Source organism: Carassius gibelio, chromosome B12 (genome assembly GCF_023724105.1).
Source record: "Carassius gibelio isolate Cgi1373 ecotype wild population from Czech Republic chromosome B12, carGib1.2-hapl.c, whole genome shotgun sequence".
Classification (NCBI taxonomy): Eukaryota; Metazoa; Chordata; class Actinopteri; order Cypriniformes; family Cyprinidae; genus Carassius; species Carassius gibelio.
Genome location: NC_068407.1, coordinates 10798369 through 10821605, shown reverse-complemented (window position 1 = coordinate 10821605; position 23237 = coordinate 10798369). Strand labels below are relative to the sequence as shown.

Here is a 23237-nt window from a genome sequence, read left to right as displayed (position 1 = left end):
AAGGCCCTTCAAGGCTAGCTGATGCAAAAAACTAAAGAAATAATAATAAAGAAATTGTGAACCATTAAGAGTGTTTTGGATGCTTGTTTATTTTATATAACCAAAAATAATAATGTAAGTTAAAAATAATTACACTATATAAAAACTCCAAAAACATTCAGATGGTTTGGTTTTCTGTATTACTTTAGTTCTCATGCATGCTGAAACTGAAAAGATATTTATAGCCCTTGCCATCACCCTCTTGTCACAAATATTTCAGTCCTTTAGCACTGGAATGATTTGTTCAAGGTCACTATAACCAACTGCACTATGAGAGAGGATTTCTGCGAGAGTATGAGAATTTGAAGTTGAATGGATTTAAGGTTCCAGTGAATCCTTTACTGGACATTCACACAGCAGGGTCTGCTTCTGCTTCACATGAACTGAGGCCCAGTTTAAAGCCCAAGTTAGGGGTGAGTTTTATTCTGTCCCAAGTCTTGGCTCGGTTCTTATCTTTGCACCTGCAATAATGCTGGAGTAGAGTGATGGGAGTGTGTGAAAGTTACAGTAGCTGTGCAATACAGCACCCTGAACTCAAACCTCAAATGGGCTGAAAAAAAAGAGCTATCTGTTACAAAGATATGGCTCATGTATCAAGGCGGGGGGTTCAATGCCGTAAGTCAAGGGAACAGTGGACAGCAAGAAAGCCACACACACACTGAGAAAGAAGAGAGTAACTACTGCAATCATTAGACATTTAAAATAATAATAATAATAATAATAATAAAGATAATCAATACTTTTAAAAACCCATGTCTCTGGGTCACCTCATTTTAGTTCCAAAACCCACAATGAGAAGTAAGATGACTATATTAATTCAGCAGCACTGTGAATCATTCTGTATTTCTGTGATCATCAGTCTATGGCTTCAACTGACCACTGGATGGCGGTGTTATCCATCAAAAGCATAAAGCAAGTCATAAAAAACATTGCATACTTGCATGTTATTTACTCTTATTATTGCTACAGAATAGGGTAGTTATACTGTGCACGGTATGCAAATATTATGTATGCATAGATTACCCAAGATGAACAAAGCTTGTGGAAGAACATCCCACAATGCAATGCGCTTGACATGACCTTCCTGTCACAGTGAGGAATGATCCTGAAAGAGCTGTGATTAACACCTCTTTGTTGACTCGCTGTTTGCTTGAAAAAATGTTGACATTGACAAACTGGACAAAAAAATTAATAAAACAGTTTTCGTTTCTTAGATTACAACTGGATGAAACATTTTACAGAAACGACGATTAAATAATGTTTTAGTGTAAACAAATAAAATAATAATTCTCGTTTTGTTTTTAAATAGTAAAAAAAAAAAAAAAAAAAATTCAACAGAATTTGGAAATTTGAATAATTTTAAATAATAGCTCCACTGGAAATGAATGTCTTCATGTCTTTTGTGTCAGAGATATTGAAAATGTGCCTTTACAGTCTGATGATGTAGTGAACAACAAACACTAAATCAGTAAAAGAAAAAAAAAACTTTTTTTATTCTTTAATACCATATATAATGCAACAATTGCATATCTTTGGCAAAAATAAACTTTATAAACCTTTTATTAACAGAGGTTAGCTTACAAAATCAAAAATCAGGTTCAGCTGCCACATACAGCAGAAGAACATGACAAAACTGACAGGGAAGTGGCAACTCAGTCGGTGGACCTTATCTTAATAATAACAATAATATAATAATTCATAGGCAGCTGTTTTCAGAATTGGCCTCAAATTCTAAAACTACTGCTTGGCTCCCCTCCCTGCATTAATACTTGCATTCTGTATTAGCATTATGTACAGCTAGAAGGGGACGAATTGGCAGCCATGGTTAAAGTGACAGGGAAAGAGCTTCACAAGGATAGGCAGTTTTAAAGTATTCGACTCAAACAGAACGTTCTGGTTCTCCAGTGTAAAGGGGCAAGTGGCAGCTATAGTTCACAATTTAACATGCTTGGGTATATAAAATCCTAATGTAGCCTCAAACAAACACTTAAAAACCCAATCATAAACACACAAACTATTGGGAACACACAGCCAGGCAAGTTTTGTGAGCAGCAACTTTGGCGATCTCAAATGGGACGAAAAAAAAAAAAACTGGGTTAAACATGGCCGGGAGTCCAGAGAGTTTTTAGTGGCACAGTTCTCAGTTCACATCCAGTTGGCTCTCCCATCACAGTCGAGCAATATACTGTCCACGCTCCCGTTTCACTTCCTGTGATCCTTTCTCCCAGCGTCCGTGAACAGCAGCGATGGGAGAATGTCTTTGTCTCTGCTCACAGGCGCATCTATTGTGCAGTTCACATTGTCTCTGGTTTCTTCTGAACTCTCTGAAGTCTGGAGCAGCACAGCGCCAGCTCAAAAGCAGCAAATGGGAAGAAGTGGCGTTTCACAGAGCTCCCCCTGCTGGAGGCTTCGTCACACAGTTTAAACCAAGAAACAGATGACAAAGGCCTGATTTGGGTAGAGGTGACACTCACGCCGACAAAGTCAAGGAGCAGGAAAGGGAAAGACGGGTTCTAATCATATAGTAGAGGTAAAGAGGTTCTTGTTTTGATTGGCCGCTTTTTAGTACACTCTCAAAGCAAGCAATATGCACACGGGCAATGATTTAATCAAGTCAGTGCATGTGGAATAGCACAACACCTGATCACTAGCATCCGAGAAACACTGAGGCTGATGTGCATGCAACAAAAAGCTGTTTCCTTCCAGCTGTTCTCCAGTCATAATGATCAGGGTGAGGATGCAAAACTGATCCAATCAGGATGCACTGGAGGAGTCACATGGTTTTGACATCATAACAGCGGCAGCAGAAGGCTCCCAGGGGCATGCCGTCACCACCACAAGAGATATAAACCAGCAGTACAAAAATAAAATAACTAAGATATTTAGGTCAACTAATTATTGCATTTCTTCTTTTGTATCAATGTTTATATTATGATCCAAAATCAATGGCACTTTCAGATTTCTCTCTCTCTCTCTTTTTTTTTTTTAAGCTTTTTCTCTCTATGGTTAAGAAGTGCGAGATCTTGGGAGCTTGTAAAATCCATGCATTCATTTCCGTATAAATAAGTTTGTGTTGATTTAGAAGTGGAAGCATGCAAATCTTAAAGTTTTTTTTTTTTTTTAGTTTTTTTACGGTTAACATCTTCAAACTCTCATACCGTTAAACTCAAATGATGTGGGCTGTTCATTCAAATTGGATTCTTTTTCTGTACATAAAATATGTCAGTATGGCTTTTCTCTCCTGTGTTTGTATTGCCATGTTTGATGAGTGGACCGGGACGTCATCCCAGTTAAAAAGACGAAAGGAAAGAAAACACCCCAACAATTACAAACAAGAAGGAAGATACACCAAACCAGAAGAGAGAGGTTGGGCAGGCCACAGGATGGAGTCACAGAATCGGGTTCATTTCCTACTGAGTTTCCTGCTCTTGCGTCTTGAGGCGACTAAACTGGTGCGAATACCAGCCAGGTGTAAGAGCGAGCCGGCTGCCTCCTTGAGCTCCTCATCCACATCTGGACGAGGATCTCTTCTGCTCCTCTTTCCTAAAAGTGGAGCCTGTAGCGGGCTGCGTGGCCATCGAGCCCCGCCTCCTCTCTCCTGATCGTGGTGTAGAGCCAGACTGAAGCTGACTGGCTGTGAAGGAGGCATCTGGCGAGGGCAGGGCGGGACAGGGGTGCTGCTGTAGTTGTGATCCTGCTTTGGATCCCGACTCACAACCACCAAGTCCCTTCGGGAGAGATCTATGGGTCCTTCTTGATCATCTGGGTCTGAGAAATCATAAGCAGATGGATAATTGATGCATGACCAAAATTGTACATAATGTTTTCGATGTCTCCTATGCTCATCAAGGTTGCAGTTATTTGAATATTGTGAAATATTTGTACAATTTAAAATGACTGTTTTCCTATTTGAATATATTTAAAAATGTAATTCATCCCTTTGATGGAAAAGCTGATTTGGTAACACTTTAGAATAGTTAACACTTGTTAACTATTAACTATGAAATTTCTCAATAATATCTTGATTTGCTTCTTATTAATAGTTAGTAAGGTAGTTATGTTTAGGTATTGGGTAATATTAGAGATGTAGAATAAGGTCAAGTAGAATAAGGCATTAATATGTTCTTAATTAGCACTAATACATGGCTAATAATCATTAATATGTATGCTAATAAGCAACTAATAGGTGTTACCTATTGCCATTACTCCACTCCTTTTCTGCATTAAATCAACTCTAATACCCAGATTTGAATTTAAACATATTTGATTTATTACTAAAAATGCTAAAAACGACGAAAACAACAAAGACAACAGTAGAACAGAAAGTCTTAAAGGGATAGTTCACCCAAAAATGAAAATGATGTCATTCATTACTCACCCTCATGTCGTTCCAAACCCGGAAGACCTTTGTAAATCTTCAGAACACAGTTTAAGATATTTTTGATGGAATCTCAAAGCTCTCTGACCCTCTATAGACAGCAATGCAAGCGCAATGTTCCCAGGTCCAGAAGCCTTGTCCCTGAGTTAACGTCTTACCCCAGAATGTAATCAGCGCAGTCAGCGTTATGTTCAGCATGCACACGCTTTATCCCCAATGTAAACAACACTGATTAAGTTCTGAGGTAATCTCCAAAATGGACGGAAGATGGTAAATCTGGGACAAGAACTGTTGAATAAACAATGTTTTGATGGTTTTCTTTGCACACAAACAGTATTTGCGTAGCTTCTTAAAAGTACGACTGAACCACTGATGTCACATGCGCTGTTTTACAGATGTCCTTGCCACATTTCTGGACCTGGGAACATTACAGTTGCGTTGCGGTCTATGGAGGGTCAGAGAGCTCTCGGAATTCATCTAAAACATCTTCATTTGTGTTCCGAAGATGAACGAGGGTCTACTGGGTTTGGAACAAAATGAGTAATTAACGACAGAATTTTCATTTTTGGGAGAACTAATCCGTTGAAAGAACATCCTTCATTTGAAATACAAACATTTTATGACAACTGTTTTAATACACATTTTGGATAGGATGATCCCTGATTTCAGCCAATTACACATGCGCATGATTGCTGTGATTATGTGAACAAATACCTGGATGCATGACTTGACTAAAATAAACCTGATGTAGAACATGAATAAAAGAAGAAACAAACAAAATAAAAGGGCAGAAATGAGGTGTTGGTGTATGTGATGGTGTTTTCTTACACGAGTCAATGTTCTGCTCAGAGGCAGACTTTAACAGCATCATGGCAGTGGCAGCATCAAAATCACATTCTGTGAAGAGAAAGAAATGTTTGATGCACACAAGTATTGACTATGTGATGTCTGTGTGTGTGTGTGTGTTTAAGTGAATGAGTCACTTCCACCCAAGAGCGAAACAGTCGCTCTCTAATTTCGAAGTACAAGTGCCTTGGTTGCTAAGGTTACCAAATACAGGAAAGAGATGGCATCTATGTGCATGGCGTAGAAGCACCAAGTACGGGGTGAGTGGAACAAAAAGAGCTGAGATGAGTGATAGGCTTCAACGTGTGATGATGCATCTGATAATGGTGTCTAAAAGATATGACCGAGTTATGGATTTTCTGAAGAGACCTAATGAATTCTACTAACCTTTTAGGGCACAGCACTGCTCTGATGTGAAAAGGTGATGAGGAGGAGACGAGGCACTACAGAACAGAGAGAAAGTGTTAGATATTTTCTAGACTGAAGTCTTACACCACAATCTGTTATATCACAAGCTTCAGAGGCAACCACAGGTGAAATCTCTATCATAATGTACGAGACAGACAACTACGGTTTTGACTAAAGTACTATTATACAGTGCGCACACACACACACAAGTTTGTTTTAGTAAAAAGTGGGGACATCCCATAGGCATAATGGTTTTTATACTGTACAATCTGTTAGGGCTGTGGAAAAAATCGAATGCGATTTTCATGCGCATCACATCAGTAAAGACGCTCCTGTAATTAGAAGTATATCTTCAGATCAGGGTTTCCAGGTTTTCACAACAAATCCTGCCCAATTGCTTCTCAAAAGCCAATCGCATTTGAGAGTCTGCAAGTCAACAAGTCTGCTGTTGTTTTTATGTCCGCGGGTTGAAGCAACCCATATACCAATAACGTGATATTTGGCCCTAAACTGCAAATTTTACCAAGGCAACCCTGCCAAAAAACTTCTATTTTAACCCCGGGAAGCAATTTTTAATTAGGAAACCTCCTAGAAATGCGCTTGGGCTAGTTTTGGACTAGTTTTGAGAAGCAACTGGGCAGGATTTGTTGTGAAAACCTGGCTACACTGATCTGAACGCATGTTCTGGAGATATACTACTAATAACAAGAGCGTCTTTACTGATGAGATGCGCTTGAAAATCACATTCGATTTTTTGCACAGCCCTACAAACTATATATTCTATGGCCCTACACCAACCCTAAACCTAACCCTAACCCTCACAGGAAACTTTGTGCATTTTTACTTTCTAAAAAAAAAAAAAAAACTCATTCTGTATGGTTTATAAGCATTTTGAAAAATGGGGACATGGGTTATGTCCTCACAAGTCACCCACTTCTTGTAATACCTGTGTCATACCCATTTCATTATACAAAGTTGTGTCCTGATATGTCACAAAAACATACCTATATTTTTTTATATGAACAAATTAATAGCAACAAAGAAAATTACATAAAACATTAACATAGTTTTAGTTAAAAAAAAAACCTTTTTTAAATTTCATTTTAGTTGTTATTTTAAATGCATTAATTAAATTGAATTAAATTGTGTAACAAATTGTTCTGAATCAGAAAAAAAGGCTTGAAATCAAAATCAGTGCACTGAATTTATTTGCTGTGAACTTAAAGATTCACACCACTACATTATAAATATAACCAGACAAAAAAAAAAAAAAATTTAGAACAAGCAACATTCACACACCTGTGCCGACAGCTGAATATAAATTTTATATGAATGCACCAAAGCTGCAACATTTTTGCTAAACAACCTACGTTAGACATGATGGCATGCACCAGACATTAGTGGAGCATCATGACACATAACTAAATCACTCCCACTATATTTAACAAAGCTGTCTGCACTGGAAGTGTCTTCCTATGACAGGTATTTCTCTGAAATCCTAGTAAACAGCACACAAGCATTCTTTCTACTGACTGAAGCCTTGATAAATGTCTGAAAAATATGCATTTGTCATATAATCAGGCCAGTGTTGATACCTAGGAGGGGAGGCAGGAGGAGTGCAGAAGGCATGTGCATTCGGGAAGTGCTGTTTCTTTAGGGCTTGCATCAGCATGGGCCGGAACTCGGGGTGAACACACCACAGAGAGCCTTTCCCATTGGTCTAGAAGAAACAGAGAGGGGCGGTGTCAGAATAGAAAGAAGCAAGAATGATATCAGCATGCTTGTGTGAGGAGAAAGCTCAGGTTAAATGACAACAGGACCATCTGTCTCTCTGTAGGTGCACTGTACATTCATAAGCACATCATTCATTATCTGTAAAATCATTTTAAGCCATGGTGAAACTATAATGACCACATGGGAACCATGTGGAAAGGTGGCCCCTATTGTGTTTGCATTGGGATATGTGTGCGTGAATAAAAGGACTCATCACCCTTTGTCTGAGGTGTGGTCCTGCAGGGGGAATATGACCTTGACTCACTTCACTAGCCGTGTTCATAAACAGGAAAGAGGAAACATTGCCATGGCAACAGACACCAGGCTGAGACATATGAAACCCACAGATTGACACGCAATGTTACACGTTAATGAAACATACCATCCTCACCATTCCATAAATCATTTCACCATCTACGGTTCACGCAGAAGAAATGAAAACATCTGCCTCGCTTCATTTAACTGGCTGCGTGCCCTGCTTTGAACGCAGCGGTTTTCAAAACGCCCTAAACCAATATCCCTCTTGACAACCCTGTTAGCACACTGCAGTCAGCCGTGCACTACTTTCTACACTGACCCAGTTAGTTAAACGTCTGAGCGAGTGCTCCGCAGTGATGTTGTGTGAACCACTCTTCAGGAAAAGATGCTATTCTAATTTATTACAAGGCTCTCTGGAATACTTTATTCTGATTGGTCAGTCGCAGCACTCTGAGGTCAAATGTTTTTTTCTTTAATGGCAACTAAACTGCATTTGAGCGTCGTCCCTGGCAACCGTTCTCACTGTGCTAGTTTCACGTATCTTGTAGGACTATGCAGTCACACAAAATAAAAACTATTTCAACCCACATTAACATTTCAAGTCTATATATATATAAAGCCAAACATTATGTTATGCCATTTATCGATTACAGCCGACAACCAGTATATTTCTAAAATTAAAGTCTTATACTACTTTGGCTATTATATGAAAAATAATTTTAAATGATATGACTGAATTTAGGCATTGGAGCATTACTTAAGTACAATACAAAATATGATCATACATTTTTGGTGTTTTTCCCTCAACATTTAGACAGGCTCGTATGACCCCACTACTTAAGAAACCCCCCTCAGCCCATGTCTTTTAGAGAACTGCAGTTTCCCTTCTTTCAAACTTTCATTGCAAAAACACTTGAATGAGCTGTGTTCAACCAAGTCTCTGCATTTCTCACACAGAACAACTTCCTTGACAGCAACCAGTCTGGCTTCAGAAGTGGACATTCAACTGAGACTGCCTTGCTCTCAGTTGTTGAAGCCCTAAGACTAGCAAGAGTGGAATGCAAATCTTCAGTAATTATCCTGCTTGATCTGTCTGCTGCTTTTGACACGGTTAACCACCCGATCTTCCGATCATGCCTACTGGCAAAGGGCATCTCAGGAACCACACTTCAAAATTAGTCAGAAACCTTGGAGGTATGATTGATGATCAGCGGACTTTCTCAGAACACATTGCTAAAACTGTCTGATCCTGCAGATTTGCTTTATTCCACATCAAGAAGATCAAGCCCTTTCTTTCGGAACATGCTGCACAACTCTTTGTTCAAGCTCTTGTTCTGTCCAGGCTGGACTATTGCAATGCCCTCTTGGCAGGTCTTCCAGCCAGTTCTATCAAACCTTTACAATTAATCCAGAACGCGGCAGAAAGATTCATTTTTAATTAACCAAAATGAATGCATGTCACACCACTGTTTATCAATTTGCACTGGCTACCAATAGCTGCTCAAATAAAATTCAAGGCATTGATGTTTGCCCACAAAACCACCACTGGCTCTGCACCCATTTACCTAAATTCAATACTTCAGTCTTATATGCCCTCTAGAAGCTTGCGCTCTGCAAGTGAATGTCACTTGATTGTGCCATCCCAAAGAAGTCCTTAGCCATCTTCAAGAATCGGCTAAAAATACATCTCATCCATCTTTATTTGACTCTCTAACTGTAGCACTCTCGATCCTAATTCTATTCTTAAACATTTCTCCCTTTTAGACTTGCACTCTCTTCATTTGCTGATTGTTTCCTTAAAGTGAAAACGCCAGTTTTTCCACATTCCAGTATGTTCTTCCCTTAACTTAGACGAGTTGATGCGTACCTTTCCTGTCTCAGTGCATGCACTCAATCACTGTAGAGTGCAGCACAACTATGCTAGCGGATGGAAATTATGACTATAATGTACGACGGAAGAGCATTTTGCAGCACTTCGACCTCGGCGCAGTAATGTCATCAATCCTGAAAACTCCTCACATTGTAGGGCTGGACGATTATGGCCTAAAATCAAAACCTTGATTAATTGAACATTTTGCCTCGATTACGATTATTGAACGATTATTTTGTTGTTGTTTTTTTGTTTTTTTTGCCCTAATAGTTCACTGACAAGGTTTTGTATTGTAAATATGATTGACTATCAGCAGTTATTGTATCTATGTTCATAACATTTCTTACTAGGGTTGGGTATCGTTTGAATTTTATTGATTCTTATCGATTCCTAGTTTCGATTCCGATAAGATAAAAAATCCAATATAAAAAAAATTAAGTCAAACATTTAGACAAAACATTCTGTTGCAGCTGAATAACATGAGCAAAAATCAGCAGCCTACAAAACACTGCAAGAGGAATTTTGCCTGTGATTAAAAAAAAAATGCCATAGCTTGTGCTTCATGTGCGCTGCACGCAAACATGCTATAATAAGTTTTGAGATTCTAAGCTTCTTTAGGGATAAATCACAGGACAGCGCAGACAACTAGTTTCTGTGTTCCTCTGTGCGCGCGATCTTCACAGCTCCTGTTTATATGAGTGTTCGTGCCACAATGCAGCTGCGCGAACATGGCAGGTCGATATAAGAATACACATCCATTCATCTAATCGCTTGAATGTCCAAACCATAAAACAAATACAACTGACAAAGTTTAGTGAAGACGCAAGGCTCACCGCTCACACCGCTTTGCTTTTATCCCACTGACTGGAGAGCAGAGTCATGTGGCTACACACACGCTAGTGATACTTTTAAGGGGGAAGTCTTAACAGGATTCAAAAAACGAAATAACCGAAATGGGAAAATTACATCAGTTAGAGGTTATGAATTTCGGTTTTTATTGTTTTTCGATTAATCGTCCAGCCCAATCACATTGGTTGTACTGACTGAAGTTAGAGGGGAGGGGGAGTTTATTTTGCCACTATTTATTTTGTGTCACCATACTTACTTGTGTAACTACTCGTGTAACGGTCAATAAATAGGGAAAACATGGAAGTGTTTAGTAGCTTCTAAATTCATCCCTGTTTAGATGCTAAGGAATGAATGGTGCTAAGCTAAATGCTAGCATAGTGGTGACACGAGCTACAGTGATTGGAAGAGGTACGCATCAACTCTTCTAAGTTGAGGCAAGAACATAGTGGAATATGGAACATTTTATATTCTATCTGTTTTCTTATCACTTATTATATTATTTAAAAATCCCTTGCACTTACCAGTCCCTTGTAAGCCTCTTTGGATAAAAGCGTCTGCTAAATGACTAAATTTAAATATCGTTGTGTTTTCTGACTTATTTGATTTGTTTTGCACTTCTCTGCAATCGTAGAATGTACATTATCCCTTTACAGAAACCACATGAGGATGTCCATTTTTCTTGCATTCCTACCTTTCCTATGCTTCGCTCTACTTTGCGGAAGCACTTGTTGAGAGACAGGTTGTGGCGCACTGAGTTCTTCCAGCCAGTAGGGGCGCTGGAGAAATATGGAAAATGTTTGAGGATCCAGCCATAGATGTCCTTCACTGGAAGAGATTTGCTGGGTGACTGTTCGATAGCCATGTATATCAGTAAGGAGAAAGAGAAAGGAGGCTTTGACTTGTAAGGATCTCTCTCGCTTCCTGCAGAGATAGAGGAGGTGGACGAGGTGGTGTTGCTGTGTGGCGACCCACCGCCTCCCTCGATGTCAAACAGCGGGCTGTTGATGGGTTGCGCTTCACCTCCGAGCGTGAAGTTCTGCAGCAGGTTCTCATGAAGCCAGTTCAGGTTGGTTAGTTCATCATCTTCAGACTCACCCGCCACCACACTCAATGCTCCAGCCCGACCAATCTGGTCCAGACTGGTAGCCATGGGACTGGAAGCACTCTCTGCTTCAGGTAGCGTCCCAGCTCCACACACACCCTGCGCTCCGGGAGATTCTGCTTTCTTATCTGGAGACATCCCGATTATCGGACCCATCAAACCAGGAGGGTCTGTAAAAGGGAAGGGTATTGAAGAGAAACAGAAAGGGGGCACTGGTTACTACAACTCTCAATCACAAATAAAAGGTGGGTGTATTTATTTATAGAAATGCAGAAATTGAAATGAAGGTTTTCATTTGGCTGAAACTGAAAATAATGTTTAAAAAATTTCAATTTGGGTAAACTTTCTTTTAATGCGGTTCAGAATATCATGTTCTCATGCGATAAATTAAACCAGTCATAGTAAAGTACTTCAGAAATGCCTCTTAAAATTTCAGCAACATATGGATACTATATTTAAATTAAATGTTAAATAAATTATAGGTGCAAATGAATGGCAACAAAGTACACTAACATTTTTGGTGCAAAAAACTAAGTCAATAAAAAATGCTAATTGGTTCAAAAAGCTTGAATAATAGTAAAAACTGTAAATCTTGAATTTAACTGATTTGGTGTCTGCTTGATGACTGACAACTATATATATATATATATATATATATATATATATATATTATTATTTTTTTTTTTTTTTTTTTTTTTGCCGTTTCAGACAAATATTTTGGGCTGCCAACAAATATTTTTGGTTCAACAAATCACAAAACTAAAATAAAGATATAGTTTTCATCATCAGTAAGGTGTATATTGAGTTTGGTCTTTTTCCATCACTGTATTCGTTAATTAAGACACATTATGCGTCGTTGGGGAATCCTGGGATGTGATGTATGAGGGAAACTCCAGCTCACACGAGCATACAAAGTAAGCACACACGTAAACACCATCAGCTTTTCTGCACTTGATACTGGCCCTGATTATCATAACTTCTACTAACCACCACTACTGGTTGTTTTTGTTTTCATCGGCAGCCACTTGCGCCACCTGCTGGTGAGCGACTGACAGCAGCTATGCATCGGTGCTCTATTACTATTCCTGCCAATTTTTCTGGCGAATTTGTGGAAGTGAATTTGTAAAGTGAAATAAAATGGAATTTAAAACTCACTGACAACATGATTTCTGCATTAGTGCGCATCTCTATTTAATGGCATCACATCATTGTTTGGTACGATTTATAAGGTTTTTTTCACTTATTCTCTCAAACAACAAAATATATTTTTTTTTTTTACATTCGGTTCATCCCTAATTTTATCATTTTATTTCAATGTAAGTTTGCCTTCCATGTATTACTATTACATAGCACACTTTAAGTATTTCTTCAATACCACATTAAAAACTAAAAAACTTTAAACATGACAAGTAAAAAAAAAAACACACAAATTATGACTGGTGAGACTGGCATTTTGACATATTGTGTATTTGTGTCTGTTCAAACACAAAGAGACACGAATGAAGAATCACCTCTGTGTTGCATTGATGAACTATGATCCATATTTAAAGGGAATTGCGTGCCAGAGTATGACTACTGAACCAAGGAAATCATACATTTTGGGTCAAATGTGTTATATTCATCATACTAGATGGCTAAATTGTTTTCCATTTCTTTAACTGCTACAACACTGCAATCTCTTTGCCTGCACCATTTCTCTTGAGGGAATTAAGAGGCCCTTTAGGACAGAGTTAAGGGCCTCTTAGGTGTCTACTGAAGTGTCTAAGAATACCATGAGCCTCATCTTCAAGATGATACCACACCAGAACAACTAAAGTGTGCACTCCAGGATTCTTAGACATCAATTGAAGATGTGCAAGTCTGTTATCAGCTCCATGTAATAAGACGGACAAGGACGGAGAGGATAAGTGATGGTGGCTCCATACAGCTTGAAGAAACTCACAAAGATCAATTAGAAATCTACCAGCCACAGACTAAGCAACTGGCTTTAATGGACAGCCATGAAAAGCACACAGAATATTTATAAATAAATCATCAGCTCAAGTAAAAGAGGACTGAGTGTCTAGGAAAGTGAATGTTTCTCTGCCCACTATTATACCCACTGCCATGGAAACCATACAGCCCATCAATAAATAAATAATCACATAAAGTGCTGCTCTGAATCATTCTCTCTCCCAGTCTGGAGAATAGAGTGGAGGGCACAGGGAGGGGGTTCCACTTCCTCTTTCATTCCGTTCAGAACACAACAGACACAAATAAACGTCTTCCTCTTCACATGAGAACTGTAATAAAAGGTGTCAACAAAAAAATAGCTTTTCGACAAAGTTAAAGGGATAATTCACTCCATAATGACAATTGTGTCATAATTTAATAATGTTTTATTTATTTATTAAATGTTTTTTGAAGCGTAAGAGGGAGTGTAAATGACCATTTCTCAGTACAACATGTTATTAATGTTTTTTTTTTTTCCAGAAAGCTTTCTTGATTAATGTAGCTGGAATTAGGGATGTCACTATCTTTTTTTTTTCATTATCATTAGGGTTGTGATAGTGAGGAAATTTTCCCACCGGTTAATCGACGTGGGACAACATGTTGGTAGTGGTGGGGGGGGGGGGGGTCATTTGAGTTTTCCCTCTTTTCCTTGATTTCCTTTGGTTAAGTAGCTTGTTAAAAGCGCAATCCAAATTTAACTTTTTTACTTTTATATTAGCAGCAATTCAGGATCAATTGCTTGAATTCAAATCAAAATACAAAATAGAACACAGAATTATCATTAGGAAAACAAATAAATACAAAATAGCAAATAACTTGCATAACATTAGGAACTGTAGGAACCCTAATTAAATAACTTAAATAGGTGTACAAAACTGAAAATCAGTAAACAAATAAAAGTAGAAACATTTCTTAGTAAAACAGAGAAAGCCTTGAGGCACGGCATACACCTTGACTTAAAATAGACAGATTAAATACACTGAAATCAGCAAACACTGTGGAACCAAATAAGAAACAAATGTTTAAAAAAATCTAACATCACCTTAAATCTCAGAAGGTTTTTCAAAATGATTGTATTTTTTATTATTATTATAATCATTATTCATTATTCACAGGAGGGGTTGGGATGTTGATCAGTACTGGCTTGGGATTGGTTTAATCACGTGTCTCAACCAAAATAGAGCATAATCATTTTAAAGCACCATAAATACATTATAATACAGGAATATTGCTGTAGAAAAAGCACATTAGTTTAAAGTTTTTTCAAACCAAATGTTATTGCACTTTTGTTCATAAAGCAGTACTTTTAAATGAAAAAAGTGCACAATACCCAAATTTTATATTTTCATAATGCGCTTAATTGCACATTATATATAATGCAGAAATAAATATTCACCGTGATTTCAAAGATATGGTGTTTCAGTGTGCACAAAAACACAGTACCACGCTTCATTCTGGAACCGGCTGGTCATCCACAAACGTTAAATTGTTTTACTTTAAGGACTGAAAATGAAGGTAAAATATTAGTATTGTAATTTTACAGTTGTACTTTAAAATAATACTTTATTTTTTTAAGTGCACTCTCCTACAAAATCAGCCCAGTCGTTACAGAATTTTGAATTCTTTCCAAATATAACTATTTAAATGATCTGTTGAAAATTACCGATTTTTCATATTGCAATATATATACTAACAAACAAACACATACAAAATTGCAATCCAAGTTTTTCTCCAATTTCATGCAGCCCTGAAATCAAACCATCTGTCAACCTTGTGCACATTATTATGCTCCTGTAGTGCATCCACATGCTGTTTTGTTTTCCAATAGCATCCTCTTTGGATGTCTTTCTCCATGGGCACTCAAGGGCAGGTACGACAGCAGTATGTCCTTCATAGAACATTTAGTGCTGTCTGCTTCCCATCCTGCTCCAGGCAGAGACCTGATCCATGCACTCATGGCAGCTCTCATTAGCAAGACAAATCTAACTCTCCTCCAACAGGCTCATCAGCCCATCACCTCGCCCTCCATTCACACAGACAGACAATGCTGATGCTGACACTCTCCCAGTCTAAACTACTTCAAACAGAAATACAACCAAACAGACTACAAGTAAACTTTTGTCAATGGGAGGGGTAGCTTTGAAATACAAATAATTAGCCTTTTAATTACCAGGCCCTCTGGGAAACTTTTGGCATTTATTTAATGTCACTGACAAATATCCAGAATATTTTATGTAGACTTGACGTTAAAGTTGCAATGAAATCAAAGTAAAGGCAGATCCTTCCACACTGTGATGGAGCAGCCCGGCATTCATCACCAGAGAGAAGTCTGCAGTTTCAGATTAAAATGAGGTAATTGACGAGGTAAAAAATAAAAAATTAAACGTAAGCATAAATTAATTGGTCACAATATGATGAAAAAGATTTAAAAATCATCCTTATTTTTCTATTTCATGCCAAAAAGATTTGTGCTATGAGCTATTATCCTATTATCCATTAAACCAGAGAAGCCCAAAGTGGGCCCGCAGCCCATAAGTGGATCAGATCCACTGAAATGTAGAAAATATACATTAAACTATTTTTTAATATGATATATTTGGATATAATGCAACATTTACTTTCAGCCCACAGCCCTCAAACATGTTTTGATTTTTAGCCCTTCATAGGAAAAAGTACGGGCACCTTTGCACCTAGGGCCCTATGATATTCGCGATACAGAAAACCCAACCGAATCGCGAAATCCTGTCATAAAAATTGAATTTACTGTTTAATGCAGAATATCATGGAACATGCCAAATTTAAATGGATACATCAAAAGTAGGTCAATACACTTAAAGGGGTCATATGTAGGGATGCAACGATACCATTTCTTTCAGATCTGATCCAGAAAATTCTGACTATCGGCTGATTCCAATCCGATACCAGTGGAGTTTTTTTTTTTTTTTTTTTATCAATGTAGAATTTCTAAACTTCTGTGTGTGGACCTGATTGTCACTCTTTTGCCTGTTAAACACAATCTACTATCTACTAAAATATAGACAACTTAATTTATATGAAAAATACTTCCGTACTTCTGAGGAAAACATTTTTTTTTTTTTTTTATAAAAGAAATTAATTAGAGATGCTTTGATTATTATTATTTAGTGAAACCATTAAAATGGAATCCAGAAAATTAATGTGTAAAACATAATTTGGTAAAGAAATTTCATAAATCTAAAAGGGTTTTATAAAGAACGACCCGTTCTTTCTCTTTCATCCCCACCATTCATAAACGAATTGCCATCAAAATCTGAAGGAGGATTTATTCCGTATTGAACTGCTGATGTTTGCAGAACAGAGCAACGGGAAGAGCATGTGCATCTGTAATAAAACAGTTGGAGATGGAGATCAAGGGGTCTTCTACGTGTTTAAGCATGCTTAAACAGCCATTTGAATTGGAGCTCTCTGCTGAAAACCAAGCAGAGATTTTTCCTTCCTGATTCCTGAAGCATTTGGTATTGGTCTGTCATGTATCAGTCCTGACTCAAGGACTCCCAGTGCATCTCCGTTGCTTTGTGAGATCTAAGCCCAGCAGTAAGATCACCTAACCTTATAAGAAAATTGCTGGAGATTAACTGCTTTTTTACTTTTCAGAAACATCTGACAAACTAATGGATTTATTTCCAGTCACAATAAGCTTTAAGAAACTTTAAAACAGATCATACAGTACAAAGAACCTGTTGTTGTTACTTCTTTCATGGCTAGTTTCCTCCACAATTCTGAATCACGTTTCTAAGCTCAAGCTTCTTAAACACATTCATATGCTGCAAGGGTCCTGGAAGCTTGAAAGCCATAATCCAAAGCAGTAAAGACACCACATGTACAATGCCTGAGTTTGTTGTTTCATATCACCTTCCATTTTAAATATTAAACATTTCAAAACTCAACTCAGAAAAAATGTTTTCAATTTTCTGATCAATGTAGCCAAAGTCCATTTAAACATGCAAATGTACAAATGCACTCCTAAATTTCAAAAATGCTTCCCATTTGTTAACTTCTCGACAACTTGTAAAAATTGTATACTTAACATTCCAAAAACATTTACAATAATTTGTTAGCAAATCCACTGATTCATCTTTAATAGGATGCAGCAGTTTAGAAACAAATCCATTTGGCATTAAATTGCCTTGGTTTTTCATTGAGGCTCAACATTTTGGTGCGTTTTATGACAAAATTTGGTTGTTAAATGGAACACAGTTTTAACTCGGTCACTACGCACCAATCAATGACAATATTTGCATATATTTATGAATATTACAAGAAATTAGGCTTGAATTTTCTGAATTAATCTGTCACTGAACACTACACCAATTAAATGTTTTACACCCATTCTGCACTACAAGCAAAGGAAACAGCATGGAACTTTTAATATTTTTGCTCATCTTATGCTCACGAAAGAATATTTATTTAGTATTCGCACATATTTAGTATTCGTGATTTTGCATTGCTCCAAATGCTCTCAGTGTAGACGCATATTGCTGAACTGACTCTTTTTGTAGTGTGAATGGACTTCATTGAAAGAGGAGTATTCTGATTTGTTGCATCATTCACTTGCAATGCAGATACAGAGGCAACTGAATTCTTAACCAAAAAAATCTGAATCATCTCATTGCATGTTCAACTTTTGGATATCACTTTTGTAATGAAAGTGAAAACAAACAAACAGACCCTAAGAGTTTTAAAAACCAAACAAAAAAACACTGTAAATAACTGCAACTTTAGGTAAGTTATGTTCATATAGGCTTTTAAAAAACAAGCACCTAAACATGAATAAGATATCAGCAGGGCTTCTGTTTCTTAGTTCTTTACATGGTAGTGGCATACAGGCATTCATACAAGCCGCCACACAAGCTCCACAGTGTGCTGTCTGGACTTCGTCCCATGCCATTGTCACACCCTACAGTCTCAATTAAACACACCCTGTTTATTCACACAGGAGTGATCAACACAATGGAGGCTATTGTGATCAGAATGACACAGGCTATGGTACTGGGGGGTGAGCTCTCCTCATCAAGGCACTGCCTGACATTAGCATCACTGTCAATGCACAGAGGGGCCCTAACTGCCCACCGGCTGCTCTGCGGACTTAAATCTTTTACAAAGGAGACGAAGGTTACTAAATGAGGAGGAGTGTGACAGACCAAGTCTAAGAACACAAGGTTGAGTTGGGGGTTGGGGAGGGCGTGAGGTCTGACACGGTCCAGGCAAATGAAGGAAAAAAAGCACACATTTGCAACTGAAATCCAGAGCAGTCGCCTATATTGGATTACCACGCCCCGGTGTCACCATGTAGCCATGGCAACCACAGCATTATAGCCTCCTGGGGATGTGAGTTGTGCCTCCTGGTCTAACGTTGAGGGCATCAAGGAACAAAAAGAGGCTAACAGCAGATGAGAAATATGTGCAGCTGGAGGTATAATGAGTGGAAGGAAGGAAGGGGGGTAAACGAACAAAGGCACTGTCGTTACAGGCCACATTAAAGCTTGGACATAAGTTTAATTTGCTTTTCAATTGAGTTTGGAAAAAGCTGATGAGTTTTACTAAAAAAAAACTAAAGTGAGCATTAAGCTGGGTTGTCTTTGGAGGAAAGCAACTGCATGTTCATTTACATGTTATGCCACTCAACCAGGAAGGGTTGCCAAACGTAAATTTGTGGTTTTACAACAAGACGGATGGTGTTTTTTTAAACCCTTCTTGCAGTAAAAAATGAAGAATCTACTCTTCTTTCTTGAGCTGGAAGCCAGTTTATGAATTTTGATTAAACTGTTGTTGACTGCTGCTTAACACTTTTTATTGCCATGCACTCAACTTTTGTAAACTATAGCGTAAAAGCTTGATGGCAGTCATAAATGAATAAAACAATAAAAAAATATATAAATATTTGTTCCTTCTTAATCTTTATTTAAAATAATAATAAAATATTTTTTTGGTTGCAAGGTTTAACAAGGTTTGGATGTCTTAATACAGAAAATAATATATAAATTGTGTTTTATTCAAAATGACAATAAACTGTTTTATTTTTATTTGTTTTAAGTTTGGATTGTCTTTATAAATAAAATAAAAATCAATAAAATAAAAGTTCATCCAAGTTTAAATGGCTCTATGAATAAAATAATAAAATAAACATTTATTTAATAAAACAAAATAAATATTTCAGACCTAAATGTATCTACACACAAACACACATATTAGCCTATAAAAAACACCCGAAACCTGGTTGAAAGAGTGCGTGAGTTTAAATGTTTTGACTGCATTTCAGATTTCTTCAGCTTTTGTGGGACAGTAACTGCAAACAGCCAAGAGCCAGATCTTATCTATCATTGTGAGAGTCATAATGAGACTAATTAATTTCCCGTTTAATGCCAGGAGAGAAGCAATAAGCAAAGGGATCATTTGCTGTGTCCTACAAAAGCCCTCCAGAGAACACAGCACTGCACAGACACTATTGCCATTCACTACATTAGCGCAGGATTCGGTACTAATGAAGTCTCTTCAGGCAATTGTGCCCTTTCAGATGTAGCGAGCTATGCATCTGAATTCTGTCCACTGTGGATGCAACTTATGTGGTCACACTGCAAATAGAAGCAACTACATGACAACACTGTTAACAACACAGACCCCCTTTTCACTGCCTACGCAATATGACCTGAATGAGTCTACAGTCTAAAGTGCAATGTAGACAGCAGAACTAAATAATGTGCTCATGTGACACGCTGCTCAGAGTTGTGTACTCGTCCCCAGCTCTTTCCTAAGCACAGCTATGCGTTCACTCGGACCACGTGTCAATGTCACTCAAACGTTATCTACCGCCGGAAATAATGAGTGCACGTCCGCGTCAGAACATCCCATTTCATCAACAAGTCACAAGCGAATTACCAGTCGTTTGCTTTCGATCTCAACGAACGCTTTATGTACAACCACAACAAGTAACAGGCAAAACAAAACAAGAGAAAATAACAGCCCCCACCCTCACATCTCGTGTTACATAGTTGCCCTAGATTCTCACTATTCGCCACAAACTGAATATGTATGTATATATATATATTTGTAACCTTCAACTGTAACCTTTAGCATTCCTCTGTTGTTATAGGCGACTATTCGCGCGTTCGATTAACGTTCTATTCGAACGTTGTTTTGACTTTAAAGGCACTCTCGCGACGGTTGACGTTGAATTGTAATGTTATTTCAAACAGATTTGATGACTCCATACATGTCGTGCGTTCTGAATCTCCCACAGATAACATTAATCACAAGAATGCTGAACTAGGATCTTCAGTTAGCGTCAAGCTAATGCATGGCTTTAGAGCAAAGCTTCGCGGCAAGCTTCTGCACCGCTAGCGAAATAAAACAGCGAAAAAGTCCTTGGATATATTTTGTGTTATCAGTATTCATTCAGGAAAAGTGTACGGATACGACTGGAATGTGTTTGGTTTAATGTCTCGCGTCAGCTCGACGGCATTTTACTCAACTAAGTTAGCTAGCAAGATCACATGGTCTAAAATGTTCAGAAATGTATTATGGAAATAAAACAGGCGTGTGTTGTATTTCAATACGAAACATTAACAATAACAACAACGAAACATCGTTTAAAAAAAGAAAAACGTAAACACAATTTAGTGAGGTCAAAGGCTTGTTATTGGCTTTTTTCACGAGATACGTTTTTTTTACTTGTCATCTGATTATAAACGCTCTGACATATAATATCTCCCCTAAAATAAACAGAATTATAAATCGTATATTAATAAAGCGTTTACTTACATTCGTGCATTCTACTGTCGCGTCCGACGACAAAGCTCCCGTGCTTTCATGCAGTAGCCTTTCGCTCGCGCTGTGTCAAAAGATCAGCAGCTGCTTCCTCCATCCACGCAGCGCGGAGATCACGCCGCACGGCAACGCTTCCGTACCCCCCCTGCCGTCGCCAAGGCAACAGTACCACTTCAGCCAATCACACCCCCTCCTCTCCGACATCCCCCTGACAACTGCCGCATCGCGGTAGCACTTTTTTTTTTGCAAACCTAAGCAGTTGCGTTCAGCATGCGCTCCGCGTTGCACCACGTTATTCATTCGTTCGTGAGAGGTTTGTGACGGAAGAACTCGGTGGTAATTTCAAACGATTTCGCTTAGAGGAAAGCCTAAACCGGTCGTTGTAGATTCAGACATTTTGACGTCATACTCTCATTGAGAATTTGCTTCATATTTAATGTCTTTAGCAAACTTAGACGGTGTTTGACCACCAACCAGCTCGCGCTGGAAACGAGGTCAGATGCTGTGGCGTCATTAGCGGGGGAGTCCTGGAGGCTCGTCGTCCAATCACAAGCTACCTCGCGATGTGAAGTAGAGGTACTCGAAACTTACCAACTTGAACTTACATAAGTATTTTGCACCAATGAGATTTTAAACTCGCTGGAAAGTCAGGAGCACGACCATATTATTTCACCTTAAATTTGCTATTAAATATTTAACCCTCTCAGGCTGAAAGATTTAACCCTTTCGTGCTTAATTTCTGTTCTAAATGCAGCCATAAGTAGCTAATACTCAGTCAGTTACAACATAATAAGTTTGTGATGTTTAAAAAAAATTCTAATGTGCATTGTACATTATGATTGGTTCTGACAGTTTTTAATACCAACTAAAATAAAGTATTGATAAATCATGTCTATGTTTTGCAGCAGCCAAGAGTAAATATCCTTCATTCTAAATGGGTTAATTGTAAGCATTATTTAATTAAACAATTAGAAAAATGTAAAACTAGTGTATTAACTGTAGCCTTATTATAGGAGTTGTTTATGAAACCTGCTTTCCAGTCACATGATTGATTTATGTCATTGAGGTGGGCTGGAGGAGGGTCTCCAGCAGAGGACAATGCGGAAAAAGCAGAGAAGAGATATCTCATATCTCACACAGACATAACATGAATCTTACAAGTTAAGATTAGTGCAAAACTTAGTGTTCATTTTTCTATAAAACATGACCAAGAGTATTTAATTTTAAAGTATTGATTTTAAGTATTGATTAATTAATTTATTATTTGAACATTATGTCAAGCACTTTCATAGAAACCACACAGTGGGCTGTTTATTACAGAAATGAAAAACATGAATTTCCCAATTAAATTATCAAATGTTAGAAATAAATAAAAAGTAAAGCAAAAAATGTACTCTCCATCAGGCCATCCAAGATGTAGATGAGTTTGGTTATATATTTGAACAGATTTGGAGAAATGACTTGCTCGCCAATGGATCCTCTGCAGTGAATGGGTGCCGTCAGAGTTCAAACAGCTGATAAAAACATCACAAAAATCCACAAATAATCCACACGATTCCAGTCCCTCAGTTAATGCATTTTGAAGCGGCATATTTATAAGAAACAAATCCATCAAGATGGCCAAAAAACCAGTCCATGATTTAACTGTTTTGTCTGTTTTTGCTTTTAAAATGGGCTTGATCTGAGCATATTTCACATCTGATTCATTCGGGGTTATACTTTTTCACAGGAGAAAGCAATATTATTGATATTTTTGATATTGATACTTCAATGATGGATTTGTTTGTTACTATTAAGAAAATGAACAGATTTTTGAATGAGACATTTATTAATTGATGGACTGGAGTTATATGGATGACTTGTGAATTATTGTGATGCTGTTTGGCTCTCACTTATTCATTACACAGAATCCTTTGGTG

General features: G+C 37.8%; 1 protein-coding gene across 2 annotated transcripts; it reads right to left on the bottom strand.

Moving 5' to 3' along the window:
- Window positions 1–1510: 1510 nt before the first annotated feature.
- LOC127969209 (forkhead box protein N2) lies at window positions 1511–21794 on the bottom strand. Of its 2 annotated transcripts, XM_052571015.1 has the most exons (6): window positions 21313–21789; window positions 11113–11693; window positions 7267–7391; window positions 5651–5706; window positions 5246–5314; window positions 1511–3807 (listed from the first exon to the last, which is right to left on the bottom strand). In XM_052571015.1, the coding sequence occupies exons 1-6, from the start codon at window positions 21320–21322 to the stop codon at window positions 3443–3445; spliced, it is 1206 nt and encodes a 401-aa protein (XP_052426975.1). In that variant the 5' UTR covers window positions 21323–21789; the 3' UTR covers window positions 1511–3442. The 2 variants fall into 2 exon arrangements, with proteins under 2 accessions (XP_052426975.1, XP_052426976.1); XM_052571016.1 differs by lacking the exon at window positions 5246–5314 and having other exon boundaries at window positions 21313–21794.
- Window positions 21795–23237: the final 1443 nt, after the last annotated feature.

Bases quoted from the DNA above. Each gene is read 5' to 3' on its own strand.
- LOC127969209 (XM_052571015.1), bottom strand. The intron at 5,707-7,266 runs GTATCAACACTG...TCTGTTCTGTAG, and splicing joins CCTCCTGCCTCCCCTCCTAG to TGCCTCGTCTCCTCCTCATC. The intron at 3,808-5,245 runs GTAAGAAAACAC...ATGATTTCTCAG, and splicing joins TGAGCAGAACATTGACTCGT to ACCCAGATGATCAAGAAGGA.